The 13326-nt window shown below is 36.7% G+C and overlaps 1 protein-coding gene across 5 annotated transcripts in view; it reads right to left on the bottom strand.

Moving 5' to 3' along the window:
* The window catches only part of anks1b (ankyrin repeat and sterile alpha motif domain containing 1B), a 284427-nt gene that overhangs the window by 206543 nt on the left and 64558 nt on the right, over window positions 1-13326 (bottom strand). For 3 of the 5 annotated variants that reach the window (XM_042511305.2, XM_088072744.1, XM_088072740.1), the window contains exons 2-3: window positions 7576-7656; window positions 915-1071 (exon numbers count right to left, since the gene is read on the bottom strand). In XM_042511305.2, the coding sequence (XP_042367239.2) occupies window positions 915-1071; window positions 7576-7656 (238 nt within the window). Of the gene's footprint in view, window positions 1-914; window positions 1072-6371; window positions 6513-7575; window positions 7657-7828; window positions 7941-13326 lie in introns of those variants that run through there. The other 2 variants (XM_088072741.1, XM_088072742.1) reach the window with 2 other exon arrangements.

Here is a 13326-nt window from a genome sequence, read left to right as displayed (position 1 = left end):
TATCCAGTCTCTTTCTATGCTTTGAAGACAAATTCATAAAAATAATACTTGAATGTCCTGTTTTCACCCCCTGTACTGACAATAAAAACATGCTGTGAACAACTTTAAGTAGACAAAAGAAACATATTTTCTAATGAATTTAATAATTGTGTTAAAATTCAATATTTCTGTGATTATAGCCGTATGTTGGAGTAAAGAAAGAAGTCATGCACTTCCAAATAAAAAACAGAATTCTTAAGATGCTTTGCAAAGATGGCACTGAAGATAAAAGTTTTTAAAAAGATCAGGGTTCCTGCAGCTTAAGGAAAGGGAGATTTAAAACTTTTGACACTTTTTCAATGCCATTCACAATAAAGTTTAAGATAAAGTTTCAAATAACCAAAATTAAAGCAAAAATTAAATTAAATAAAAGTTTATTTTGCCCAAATGTTTGTCAAATAAAACATGATTTTTTTTTTTGGTGAAAAAGTTAGATCATCTACATCGAATGTTGGAAAAAACAACCTCTTTGGAACACATGGAAAGCAATGAATATATTATAATATCATAGTATCTATTTGGTTTACCAACAGAAATGGGAAATATCTAGGATTTCTTTCCGGTTTTCCAGGGGACTTTGTGTTTCTCTTTGTGCATGTTAGATTCCACTGGTTGGATTCCCATCATGACAAGTTTAAGAAAATGATTTTTTAAAAATAATTTAAAAACACAGATGTTCTAAAGTATTTTGTGATTTTACAGTGTTAACGTCAGAAAATAAGATTCAGAAAATCCTAGCTGAGCATTTTTGAGAGATTTGAAAGGTCAATTTAATGGCAATTAAGGGATTTTTTTTAGATTAATAAATTTAATGCCTTTTAAGAGTTTTTAGGGATCCACAGGACCCTGAAAAAGATGATTATTATGGTGTTTACCTGTTGGTTGACCCGGCAGTGTGAGGGTCCGTGGTGGATGAGGATGCGGACGATGTCCACGTCTCCCCGCCAGGCGGCCAGGTGCAGCGGGAAGCAACCCTTGCTGTCAGCCACGTTTGTGGATGCCTCAAACTGGAGCAGCTTTAGTACCACTTCCCTGAGAGAGACAGATAATATACGGGTCAATATATCATCAGATCAAGAGATGGAGGGATGGAGAGAGGGAGCAGAGGCAGAGCTGGGTGCCCTGAAATCCTTATCATGGAATATTTTCTCATTTCCCTCGAGAACACCAAATCAAACATATTTTAACCTTGTTGCCCATATAATGCATTTTTCATTTGGGCACATACAGTACAATGCAACCCTTCAACATGCTGCATTATTAATATTTTTACTGAATATTACATACATCCAAGAAGGAGTGAAAACATGTAAAAAAAAATCAATTATGAAAATCCTTGTGAGCTGTGACCTTGGCTGTGCTTCTTCTCATAGTCAGTGCTATTTTCTACAGAACGATCTCGACTTTCCTGGAAACAAACTTTTTGAACCTTTACCTTGCCGCAGGCATGACAGAGAGTATGTTTACATGCACACTAATAATCAAATAATGTGACAATGTGACAATATTCTGAATTTGATAGGGATCATGTAAACCAGTAGTTCCCAATTAGTGGGTCACGGTCCAAAAGTGGGCCGCAGGTTCATTCTGAATGGACAGCAAGTGACCTATTAACATGTCAAGTTTGTAAAATAAACCACTGATATAGACAGTATATTCCAGTAAGATATTAGGCCTTTCTCCAAATAACTGTTTTCATTGGTTATGTGAACACTTTGGCAGGAATACTGTCTTTTTTGGAATAAGAGCAAAAACTAACCACAATATTCTGAGCATGTAAACATAGTCAGTGATTCTGGGTATCAACGTTTTCAAGCTGCACCTGTGTTTTCACTCTGTCTGCATAACTTGCTGGAGCCAAAATGAGCTTTAATAACCAACACAGGGTTTTTTTTCTGTACCATGCATTATTTAAGTCATCATCTTTGCCTGATATGTGCATTAAAATTGAGACTTGGGTGATTAAGCTTTACATAATTTATCACCAGCACCATCCTCACTTTAACCTCTTCTAATTTTAAATTCTTATTTTCTATTTTAACTATTATGCCCTCAAGAGGAAAAGTGAAACAGAAGCAGTTCTATTTTTAATGAAACACAAAGACTGGATTAGACAGAATAAACTACACTGCTTGTAAATTTTGCACTTCCCAGCTGCATGTAAACATTGTAAAATACAAAATCGCACTCAGCTTTGTTTTCCCCAATCATTGCCTTCAGATGTTGAGTAAGCTGTCCATGTTTGATATTCATAAAACAGGTTTATGTACATCAACATGTGAGGCTGAACGTCAAATTATTTGCTTGTGCTGCCAACTATTCCCGTGTTTCCTCCTTCACTGACTGACTCGGCCTGCCTTCATTAGAGCATGCAGCAATGTGATGTGGTCAGCAACGAGTTAGCACCTACTTAGGGACCAAGAGAATGAATGCGCAACATGCCACCCAGTACAGGAGGTACTGATAGCGCAGAGTTAAACTGGAAATGATCAACAATTTAGAGAAGACAATTAATTTAATGATTCCCTCTAATAAAGTGTTACACAAATAGAGCGACAAAATCACAGCGCCTCAGTTTGTGCTGGAAATCCATTTAGCTGCTGCTCAGGAGGAATGTCAGCGATACTGTTTCATATTAGGGAGTCTCCAGCTGAAGTTGTCACCTCTCTCTGAAGAGAAAAGGTGAAGTGCTTCATTTGCATTTGAAATGTCAGGAGGGAGAAACAGAGAGGCGAGAAGGGCAAAACCTCTCACAGGAGCAGAGGTGAAAGCAGCACAGAGATGCTTAATGAACTGCTTCGTTAATCAATAATATATCAAATTTTCACATAAGTCACTCAAGTTTAAGTGGCGGTTGTATGGCAAAAATCACACTGGGAGGTCACTGGGGTCAAATATGAGAATATTCAACTTCTTGCTGATTGGTGTGAGCCTGTGTGCATTTAAAAAAAGCTTTTTATGTGGTAAAAAAAAAACCTTGATCTCAATAAACAATTGAAACCCCAGCCTGAATAACATATCTCTGAATACAGCACAATCTATATCTCAGTCGCCAGTTCTGTTTTTACTTTCCCACCTTAACATTAAATCATTCCTCTGGAGTTTTTCGTTGGCGGCCTAATTTTCACTGTGAGGCTGCAGTTTTCTCTCCCTCCCTCCTCTCCTCCTCCAGTTGATCTGAAGGAGGAAATCCACATAATTGCCCCCAAAACACAGTACTAATCCTTCAGTTCCGCCAAGCTGGGATAGTGGTCAGGCTTGCAGCTAATCCACACTGTGTAACGGATTTCTCAGCAGGCCCAGGTGAAGAAAGGAAGCTGCACTGTAGTTCTGTGCAGATGCAGACACGAAGAACAGTCACGCGGTTAACTTGTGTATTTTTGACTATTATTGACAGCTCATTCTGAGAGTACAAGTGTGTCAGGACCCTGGAGCAATGCCACACTGTTATAATTTGGTGATGTGGAGACATTTCAAGTGCAATTAACTGTTTTCTAATTCCTGTGCTCCTTTATTTAATGAAGCCTTTTGGAAACTCAGAATAACTCTGAAATGCACTGCCACCAGTCTAAAAATGTGTCACTATTTATATATTTATTCAATCTAAAGTGGCTATAATATACAGTTCTGTGCAAAAGTCTTGGGCCACCATAGATTTGTTGTTTTAGCAAAGTTGTAAAGAGGATATATGTGTATTTCTCACAAACGAAGAACACAGAGAACATGTACAATGCATTTAAACACCAAAAAAGTTAGAACAAAATATCTTCTTCAAGTCAGTATTTAGTGTGAAACATAGAATCGAACAACCATAAGAAAAGGCAGCTCAAACAATCAGTATGAGCTGTGAACATGTCTTGAATGGAGTAAATACACCAGAAGATTAGTATTATAATCTCATATTGTCTGCCCAACAGAGTTCAACACATGCCAGGAGGAGAGCGAAGTTGCACTAAATACTTGCAATTTTTGCCTGTTTAAGCTCTTTTACTCTGAAATATTTGCATTTTTAACACTGTATACGTATTCCCTGTGTAAAGAGACTACTGAGAAATAAATATTTATGATCATTTTAACCTTGCTAAGATAACATAGTTTACGGGGGACTGAGTTTTTTGCACAGTACTGTGTATTTTTGAATAAAACCACATCAAAGAACAATGTGAAAACAATGTGACAATATGAATGGAGCTGCTGGTAGTGATGAAACTAATTCGACTTATCACCAGAGGCAGGTCTCACAAAGAAAGATTTTTACTATAGCTGAGCAACCGTGCCAAACCCAAACCACTCGCTGCCTTCACTCTAGCAGATAGTATTGTGGAGGAATCCAGCAGTTACAGGGACATTTTAGTGGAAAATTCAGCAAAGAGTGCAACAATACCAAAACTACAAGTAGCATAAAATGTAGTGCAGACCTGTAGCAGAGAAGATCGTGTGGCTCTCTATGTAGGTTGGTTGGACTCAGTACTTCAACTAACTTGACGCTCAAAATAGTTTCCATGGATAAACCAGCCTTTTATCAAAGCATGGAGTAAATACAAATGACTAACGGTGTCCTCATTGCTGTAGCATTATATTGCCTACAGGTTACTGCAGTCTCTTTAAACATTATAACCCTTTCAAAGCTGAGCAATTTAATTTGACTTCTTTCAAAAACATGGGTATAAAGCAATGTGCAACTGACCAAGACATGGCACAAAAATGATCAGAAAATTAGTTTCAAAAAATAACAAGAAAATTACCTGAAAATTAAGCACAAAGAAAAGAAGTTAAAAATAAAAATAAACAAGAAAATGACCCCAAAGAACCCTACAAAAAAAACACACAAAAAGACATAGAAAAAAGATCCAATTTTTTCTCATATATAAAGAAGGCTCCATTTTTTAGGTTGTCTATGTAACAAAGAAATATTCTTTATAATTCTCCAAATTCTCACTGCTTGCTTTTTTATTAACAGAATTTACTTGTAATTTTTCCGTCAGTACTTATATACATTTAATAAAACTACTTTTGATGCTTAAGTGCAATTAATATCAGATAATGTGATACTTTTACTTACGTAATATTGTAATAGGTGTCTTTAATGTCTACATAAGTAATTTTGAGAAATCTGCACTTATACTCATATATGGGTTTTCATGCACTTCATTCACCACTATTAGAAAACCTTAAATAAGCATAATGTGCCACTTTTTCATTTTCCTTTCACTGTCATTTGGTGCCACTGATTACCATGAAAACATGGCTCTGAAGGCAGAGTTAGCCTGTGTTAGTTTGGCTAACTTTTATAACAGTTATGTTTTACAAAAATGTTGTTGTTTTTTTTTTTACAGTGTAACTACAGTTTGACTAATTTAAGAGCAAAATCTAGTCTGGACTAACACTACGGACCGGTCTAAAATCTCTGTGAAAATCTCCAACGTTTTAGGAAGCTTTGAGGCTAATGTTTACAAGCTTCAGCTCGGTTTACGCTCTTCATGCTGCAACTTTACTGTTATTTACTTTTCGCTCTACCGGCACCGTTTTATGGCAAAAGCAATTATTGTTTTCATCAAAAGAAGCCCCAAAACCTTCTCTACACAACCTATTCAGCACCAAACATACAAGATTAACTACTACATAATGGACCACTACCGAAGACACAGCTAACAGTTTAAAAAACAGTAAGAGACTACTGGACTTACAGTCATTCTCCGTAAGTGCTGGATGAGTAAATAAGCAGCGGTTTCTTATTTACTCATCCAGCACTTACAGGTCTCTAAAGGAAAAGCTGTAATTTCTTACAGTATGACCCAATATGCCTCTAATTACCAGCGAAACTTGGCTCTAAATTCAAAGTTAGCCTGCGGGTAGTTTGGCTAGCTTTTTTAACCATTAACACAAGTGTTCCCACTCTTGTTTACCAGTCTAACTTGAGTTAAACTTAATGTTTAAGCAAAAGTAAGACTGTACCAACACTACTAACTCGTCTAAAATCTAAAAACCCTGAATCCCCTCCGCTGTATGGATCCGAAGCTAACTAACGTTAGCTAACGCTAGCTCAGTGTTTGCTAACTCTCCTGCCACAACTAGTGTTTTGCTTCATCCTCACCGCTCTCCTAACGTTGTTTTCCGCCACAGCATGTCGCTAATTTAACTGAAAAACAACTTACTGTAAGGTTACACTACCTCTCAGCACCAAACGGCTGATAAACAAAAGTTAACGAGCCATACCGGCTAACGCTAGCTGGAGAACATAGCGGATCATTTAGCGCCTGCAGAGTTAGTTATTTACCACAGGAGACCAAAAACACAGATAAACGTTCAAATACTGCGATTATTGTGCTTACAGTCATCAGATGTCCACATACGAGACTCAGTTTGTAAGCCACGGTGCTCGGTAAATGCTCAAAGTGTAAATGAGCAGTTGTTTGTTGGCAAGCTCGCCATGACAACAGAGAAGGTCAATGTTGTGATGCGACTTGCTGTCGCTCGATGCTGCCCCCACGTGGCAAAGACACGAACTGTCATTAAGTTTATCCGGGAAGTATTCGGATCAAAATGTAGTTAATGTCACAAAAAAATATGAATTTACACTCACATAGCATAAAACTACAGGCTCAGAGATGAATAAAGGGTCGAGCGTAAACATTTCACACTGTTAACCCACTGTTAACCTGACAGGAGATATAGGTTTCCCGACTACTCAATTTAATTTACATACAAGGCATTCAAGCACATCAAAATAATATACAGATAATTAATAAACATTAACTCCGATGGTTGATTATTTGCATCATTTTTCAAACATCAATAATTACATGGATCCAGTTTATAGATATAGGAACCGGAGCTGCAATCTGGGCTGAAAATATCTAACAATATTTTTAAGCTATAGCTAGATACACAATATGTATATTGATATTTTTAAATCTCCTATACTATCATTAATATTAGAACTGGGAGACAGAATAAAACTATTTTCTTTTATTTTCTTACAAATTCCCTCTTTGATGTGATAATATTGTAGGTATGTATTGGTATGTTGAAAAAATATTAATGCAATTCCATTTTTGATCAATTATCATTAGTAATGTAGATACAACGACTAAGTGGATAAAGGCAAGTATCAAAACAAGTAAAACTGTCTGATAAGCTGGGAAAAGTACATCACTTTACTGTAATGCAACCTTTAAAATCAGAAAAAGATACCAATAATTCCATATCACAATATAACACTATCCAAAATCTAAGACAAGACATCAGTGTGATTTAACATATTTATATTGCCCAGCCCTAGCTGTGATGATTAATCATTAAACAATTAGTTATCAACTATAAAATTAATTGCAAACTAATTTAAGTTAAAAAAATGTAATTCCATCATAACTGACAGATTAATCTACAATGAAATGAATCTTAGTTGCAGCCCTACCAGGCACATTTGCATACATATAAATGTATGCAAACATCTCTTCAAACTGCACAGCACTTGAATGATTTCTTCTATGTAAAAAATACTCGACAGATTTAAAATACCGTGTGCAGTCTTACCTGTGTCCGTTCAGTGAAGCATGATGTAAAGGTGTGTATCCTGTGCTGTCTGTGCAGTTGACATTCAGGCCCTTCCACATGCTGGAGAGGAAACAGAGACACATCAGAATCAATCCTCAAAGTGAGACACACACTCTCTACCTGGACACCACAAACATTTTCACAGCATGTCCCAATACTGAAGTGCCTGTTGTGTGGTAATATGCTGGTGAATTATCTGTCTGAGTGTTGTTTTAGAGACGTTGTTACACACATTTTGAAGTGCGTCTTTGTCAGAGAACATCAAACAATCTTTACTTCATTAGGTTTGTTTGTCACATCTCCTGTCTGCTGCACCTGTTCTGTTTTAGACCCAGGAAATGAAACTTTCCTCCTGGAATGTACCAAGTGTGAAACATGTAGAGGGGGATTGTGACATTTCCGAGCAGCTTTTGCAGAGCTCCTTTGACTGTCTACTGATATTTGCAAATTACAATTTATCTACTGAGAAACAGATGAACACCTGCTGTGAGTTAATTGCTTTAATAATTGTTACATTTCCTGTAATATAGGGGCTTCAGCTTGTATCAAAGGCGTTTTGAGATCTTACAAATAGATTAAGCAGGCTAGGATTGTTTTCTCCTTAGAGAGCTCTTTTCTTGTTTGTTTTTCTTCCTAGCAAGTATTGGCTTTTGTTTGTTCAGTTGTTTCTTCACGAAAAGAGTTTTACAATCATGTATTTGGGTCCCAAGGCGAGAAGTGTAATTTATGATTTGGGGCTTTAGCCAGAAGAGTTTAAGTCCTATTTCATCATATTGGCAAATACATAAAGTGAGTGAGGTTGGCTGTTGTACTCGTAAAAAGCTGAGCCTGCAAATAAAACCACAAAACACAGAATCTCATGACGATAGCCAGCTACGTACTCATACACACTAAATACACACACATAGTATTACACAAATAGAGCCCAGGGTTTTCCCAGGGCTATAATTATATGACCTCTCTTTTTCACATGAACTCCTCCAAGCGCGTCAGAGAGAAGTACTAATTAGCTGAATTCCAGTCTGAGCAGCTCTGGGCTGAAAAGCAGAAATCAAGTAAGTTGTCGAAGCGACTGGATTATATTTTATTTTAAATTAAAGTCAACCCAATGCAGCGGCTTCTGACACGGAGAGTCTCAAAATGTGCGTCTGTGTCTTACAGTGTCTGTTACTGAAATACATGACGGTAATTTAGTCTCTGAACTCCATCATACTAATGTATTTAATTGTTAAAAATTGCAAAAAAAAAAAAAAATTATAACAGCCTCCTGGATAAATCAATGGAGAGACAAGGTGAAAAATGTCTTAAATATGGAAAAAAAATCAAAGTTGAAAATGGACACATTTGATGAACAATGGTCCCTTTTAATATGGGCAATGCCAGGACTTTAGTTTAGTTTAGGTTAGTTCGGTTTGGTTTGGGTTTTTTGTTTGTGTGTTTTTTTTTGTGCTTGATTTTTGTTTTTTAAACATATTTTTAGTTTTTATTGTTTTTTCATAAATATTCCTTATGCTCTTTTCAATGGACTTTCAACAGTAAAGTTTGGGGTACATGCCGAATTGATTGGTGCATTTTGGTAAGTGATATATATATATATATATATATATATATATATATATATATATATATATATATATATATATATATATATATATATATATATATATATATATATTAGATATACCGTTGAAGATGTACTTAGTAGGGCGGTAAATGGACATGAAGTCATGAAGTGAAAAGTATGATAAGTATGTTAAATAAATACAAATAAATAAATAAATAAAAATAATTGTTAAAAATATGTGTCTAGTCACAACTCTCATCTTTCAATAACTTTGGCACAAAGGTATCCTGGAATTTTTTTGTTTATCATTATTGTTTCATCCTTTTACTTTATGGCTTGTATTACGTTAAAATAATGTTTTATTTGACAGACTGTAATAAATGCATTGCACTTTTACTTTTATTATCTTGTTTATTGACTGATTTTGAGTCTTAAGGTCTTTTTTCCCTTTAGAGAGACTGGAGCTGAAGCTGCTGTCAAACAGTTAAACACTGTGGAGGCAGCAGATCATTCTTGTCGAGTTTGACAGACATCAACACAATAGTCAAGGTCAGCAGTGTTACACAACGTGCACACAAACACAAAACTAACCGTGAATTAAAAGGTATTAAGGCCTGACTGCACACACACATACACACACTGGTGCACAGATCAATAGAAGACGGCTGTCGTAGCCACGGATGCACAACATTTTTCTTTGCTGCATTCAATCCTGAATTTAATCAAGACTGTAAAATAACCACAACCAGGTGTTCTTGAATAAAAAAGATAGCTGCACTGTCACAATCAAAAGTAACAACAAATGTACAACTGCTATATATCAAGCTATACATCGGCCTACTGCACGACAAGTTCATAATATATTATCGTTACAGGCCGACATGTACGCACACAAAAAACATGTCGCAAACACAGAGGTCAGAGGGCAGGAGACTGCAGACAAAACAAGCTTGTTTCTGTTGGGTCAGCTGATCTGTATGCACTGTGAGTGTGTGCGTTTGCGTGTGTGTGTTCATATCGACCATGCTGCTCTGCTGACCCCGCTCAGCGCTGACCTATAGAACCAGCAGGAGGGGTTGTTAAAAAGAGCAGATTGCCCGAGAGTGAGGGGAGACAACAGACTGCAGGAGGCCAAAATGCGACGGAGGCAGAAAAAGGGACGAGGAGTAAAATAAATGCCTGTTTCAACGTTGACTATAAATATGACAAGTGTTAATCAATACATTTTCTGTTGTCTTTTACAGCCAGATAATGGTGTACAGTAAGTGCCATATATAAAAACGAAGTAATACACTTGGTCAGCTTGCTGATTAGGGGAATTAGAAAATACAGGCGGCAGAGAGCATCACACAAGTAAGATCAAAGGTGCACAAGCAGAATTTTTTACTAAAAAAATCATCAAAATTCTGCTTGTTTCGAGATATTAGCACTCATTTCTAACATTTTTCATACACGGACAATGGTACTTACAATATAAAGAATCATCTCATTAATCTCTCATCCGACGCTGTTTGGCTCATCATGAAAGGACTGCTAACTACAGCTGCTGATGTGCAAACACAAAAACACAAATGGTCCTATCTAGAGTAGGTTTTTCTGTTTGTCCTTTCTGGGCTACTGTAGAAATACGGGTGGACAGATACAAGCATTTCATTCTAAGGAAAGAAAAACATGAAAAATATTATTTTCAGGTTATTATACACTACACACTGGACCTTTAAAAACATATTTTTTTTATATATGTCATCGACTTATGTTGATCGATTAGTTGTCAACTATTAAATTAGTTGCCAGCTAGTCTGATAATCCATTTGAGTCCATTTTTAGGACAAAGGAAAGCCCAAATTCTCTTATTTCAGCTTCTTAAATGTGGATATTTTTAGTTTTCTTTACTCCTCTATGACAATAAACTGAATGTCTTAGGTTCATGGACAAAACAAGACATTTCAGGACGTCATCTTGTGCTTTGGGAAACACTGATCGAACTTTTTCACCATTTTCTGACATTTTATAAACCAGACCACTAATAGATTAATCAAGAAAGTAACTGACAGATTGATCGACAACGAAAAGAAGCTCTAAATGTCATACAGCAACAACAATGACAGTAATATTAAATAAAGACTACAAATGTGGTGTTTCTGGACCTTTAAATTTTAGTCAATACAACGACTAACATCCAGCAAATAAGCCAGAGACCTTGTTTAAGTAACATATGCATTTCCATAGCCTTTAATTGCATCTCTTTATTTATAATACAACATCCCACCTGAAAATGAGCATTAAACAGCCACTGTGCGTGAGCCATTGAGTTTTATCAAAATATTCCCTACATAAATCTACTTGAATGGAAACACAGCTAATGTTCAACAAACTCTCTTGAGCTGTTTTCTATATCTGATAGCTATTCACCGAACAAACCCGACCTTGAGCGCACACTCACACACATACCCACACACAAATGTGCCGCTGTTGTTACCTTCAAACAACCAATCTGTACAGCAATTCATTAAAAACCTGCTTTACAAAGACTCTTTCATGTGAGCAGCGCTCTGCACGGCCCCTAACACAATCCACCTCTCCCACACACCCACAAATGCATCGTATTAATGCACAAGCACAGCAGTCATAACTCCAGCCCCGTAACCTTCATAAAAAACCTGCACAAACAAATATATGTGGCCACTTTGTGAGGGGAATGTGTAAACCTTGTTCACAGTGTGCGTGAGCCTCGCTGTGAGTGAGCAAGGTGTTGTGTTTTTCTTTCACCGTTACATATGCGTTTAGAGTGACATCAGCAGTGGGTGTCACTACTAGTGGGTGCTTTAACACTTAGCAAGCATTTTGTGGGTGTTTTCTTTCAGGAGTAGGAATCATATAACAGCACAAGCAAGATTTAGCACGATTTTAACAACAGATTTGGCATTTTTTTTCAAGGGATAGTCACACATCCAGCTATCTCAGACACAGTGAAAAGTATTACTTGAGTCTTGAGAAAAGGGATCCTGTTAGTCAAATTAGTATAACCAATAAATTGTGATGCAGAGGAAGAACAGGAGACAATATTTACCAAAAAAAAGTCTTAACATGCCCACCATATGCCACCTAAACACCAAATTGTGGACAAACAAAGTTAGCAGTTATATGGAAAAAGCATTTAGCTAGATGCTAAAGACACAATGATTATCAGAGGAGCTGGTGAAGAACAAAAGGTGAGAAAAATAAAAATACTGGACTATTTATCTGGAAGACATAAAAGTATCCAAACTACGCTGCTGTTGCTCCATTCTGTTAACTTATTTTTGGGATTCTTTTGTACCCAAATAATTAAATTATCAACTCCTAATTATGCTTTAATTGTTACAATTTAATGAAATTACAATGCTGTTTATCGTGCTAGGCATTATTTTCTACTACTGTTGATATTCCCACTATAGTCCTCACAAAGCGTTATTTTACTGCAGAGGCGTACACTTCTTTGGTGTGCTTTATATTATATCTATAGGCTATTCACTGCTGCCCAGTTAAACTGCCTATGACTAGTACATTTATGGAGTCCAGTGCAGCTTTAAACTGCCAAAAGAAACAAAACCCCAGTGACCGCGCCTTTTAAAAAAATAAATACCACATGTTGGATAACAACCAGCTTGATCTTGGTGAATCACTTCCTAACAAGACCTGTTTTCTTATCACAGTTGTTCATTTCTGCTCTGCCATGTTCCACCTCTAAATTCCCAAACACGGTTTGGTGCCATATCGCTCCTCCATTGTTTTCTGTGCTTTCAGTGACAGCGTGGAGCCAGCCAGCAGAGTTTAAATAGAATTAGTGGGCAACTTGAGATTAGATAATGGAGCAGAGAGGTGCTGCTGCAGGAATGCAGACTCTTGGTGGATTAGTCAAATATGCAGACGACGTCCTACCTAATTAACCTCGGGAGCTGCAGCTAAGAAAAGCTCTGCTTACAAAAGCTGTCTTTGTGTATGTGTGCACAACTACTGCCACTGTACCTCACATATACATTCAAGTTTAATGCCCTGTTTTTGTGTTGGGTTTTTTGTCTCTTTGTCAGCATCATGTAACAATAAGCAAGTGTTATTTTGCATCAGAGACTCAATGTTTAACAACTTGTTTCTCTCCTCTCCTTTCTCTGACAGCCATTGCTCTG

Source organism: Plectropomus leopardus, chromosome 22, assembly GCF_026936395.1.
Source record: "Plectropomus leopardus strain MGB_pleo_1.0 chromosome 22, ASM2693639v1, whole genome shotgun sequence".
Taxonomy (NCBI): Eukaryota; Metazoa; Chordata; class Actinopteri; order Perciformes; family Serranidae; genus Plectropomus; species Plectropomus leopardus.
This window is presented reverse-complemented; position numbering and strand designations above follow the sequence as displayed.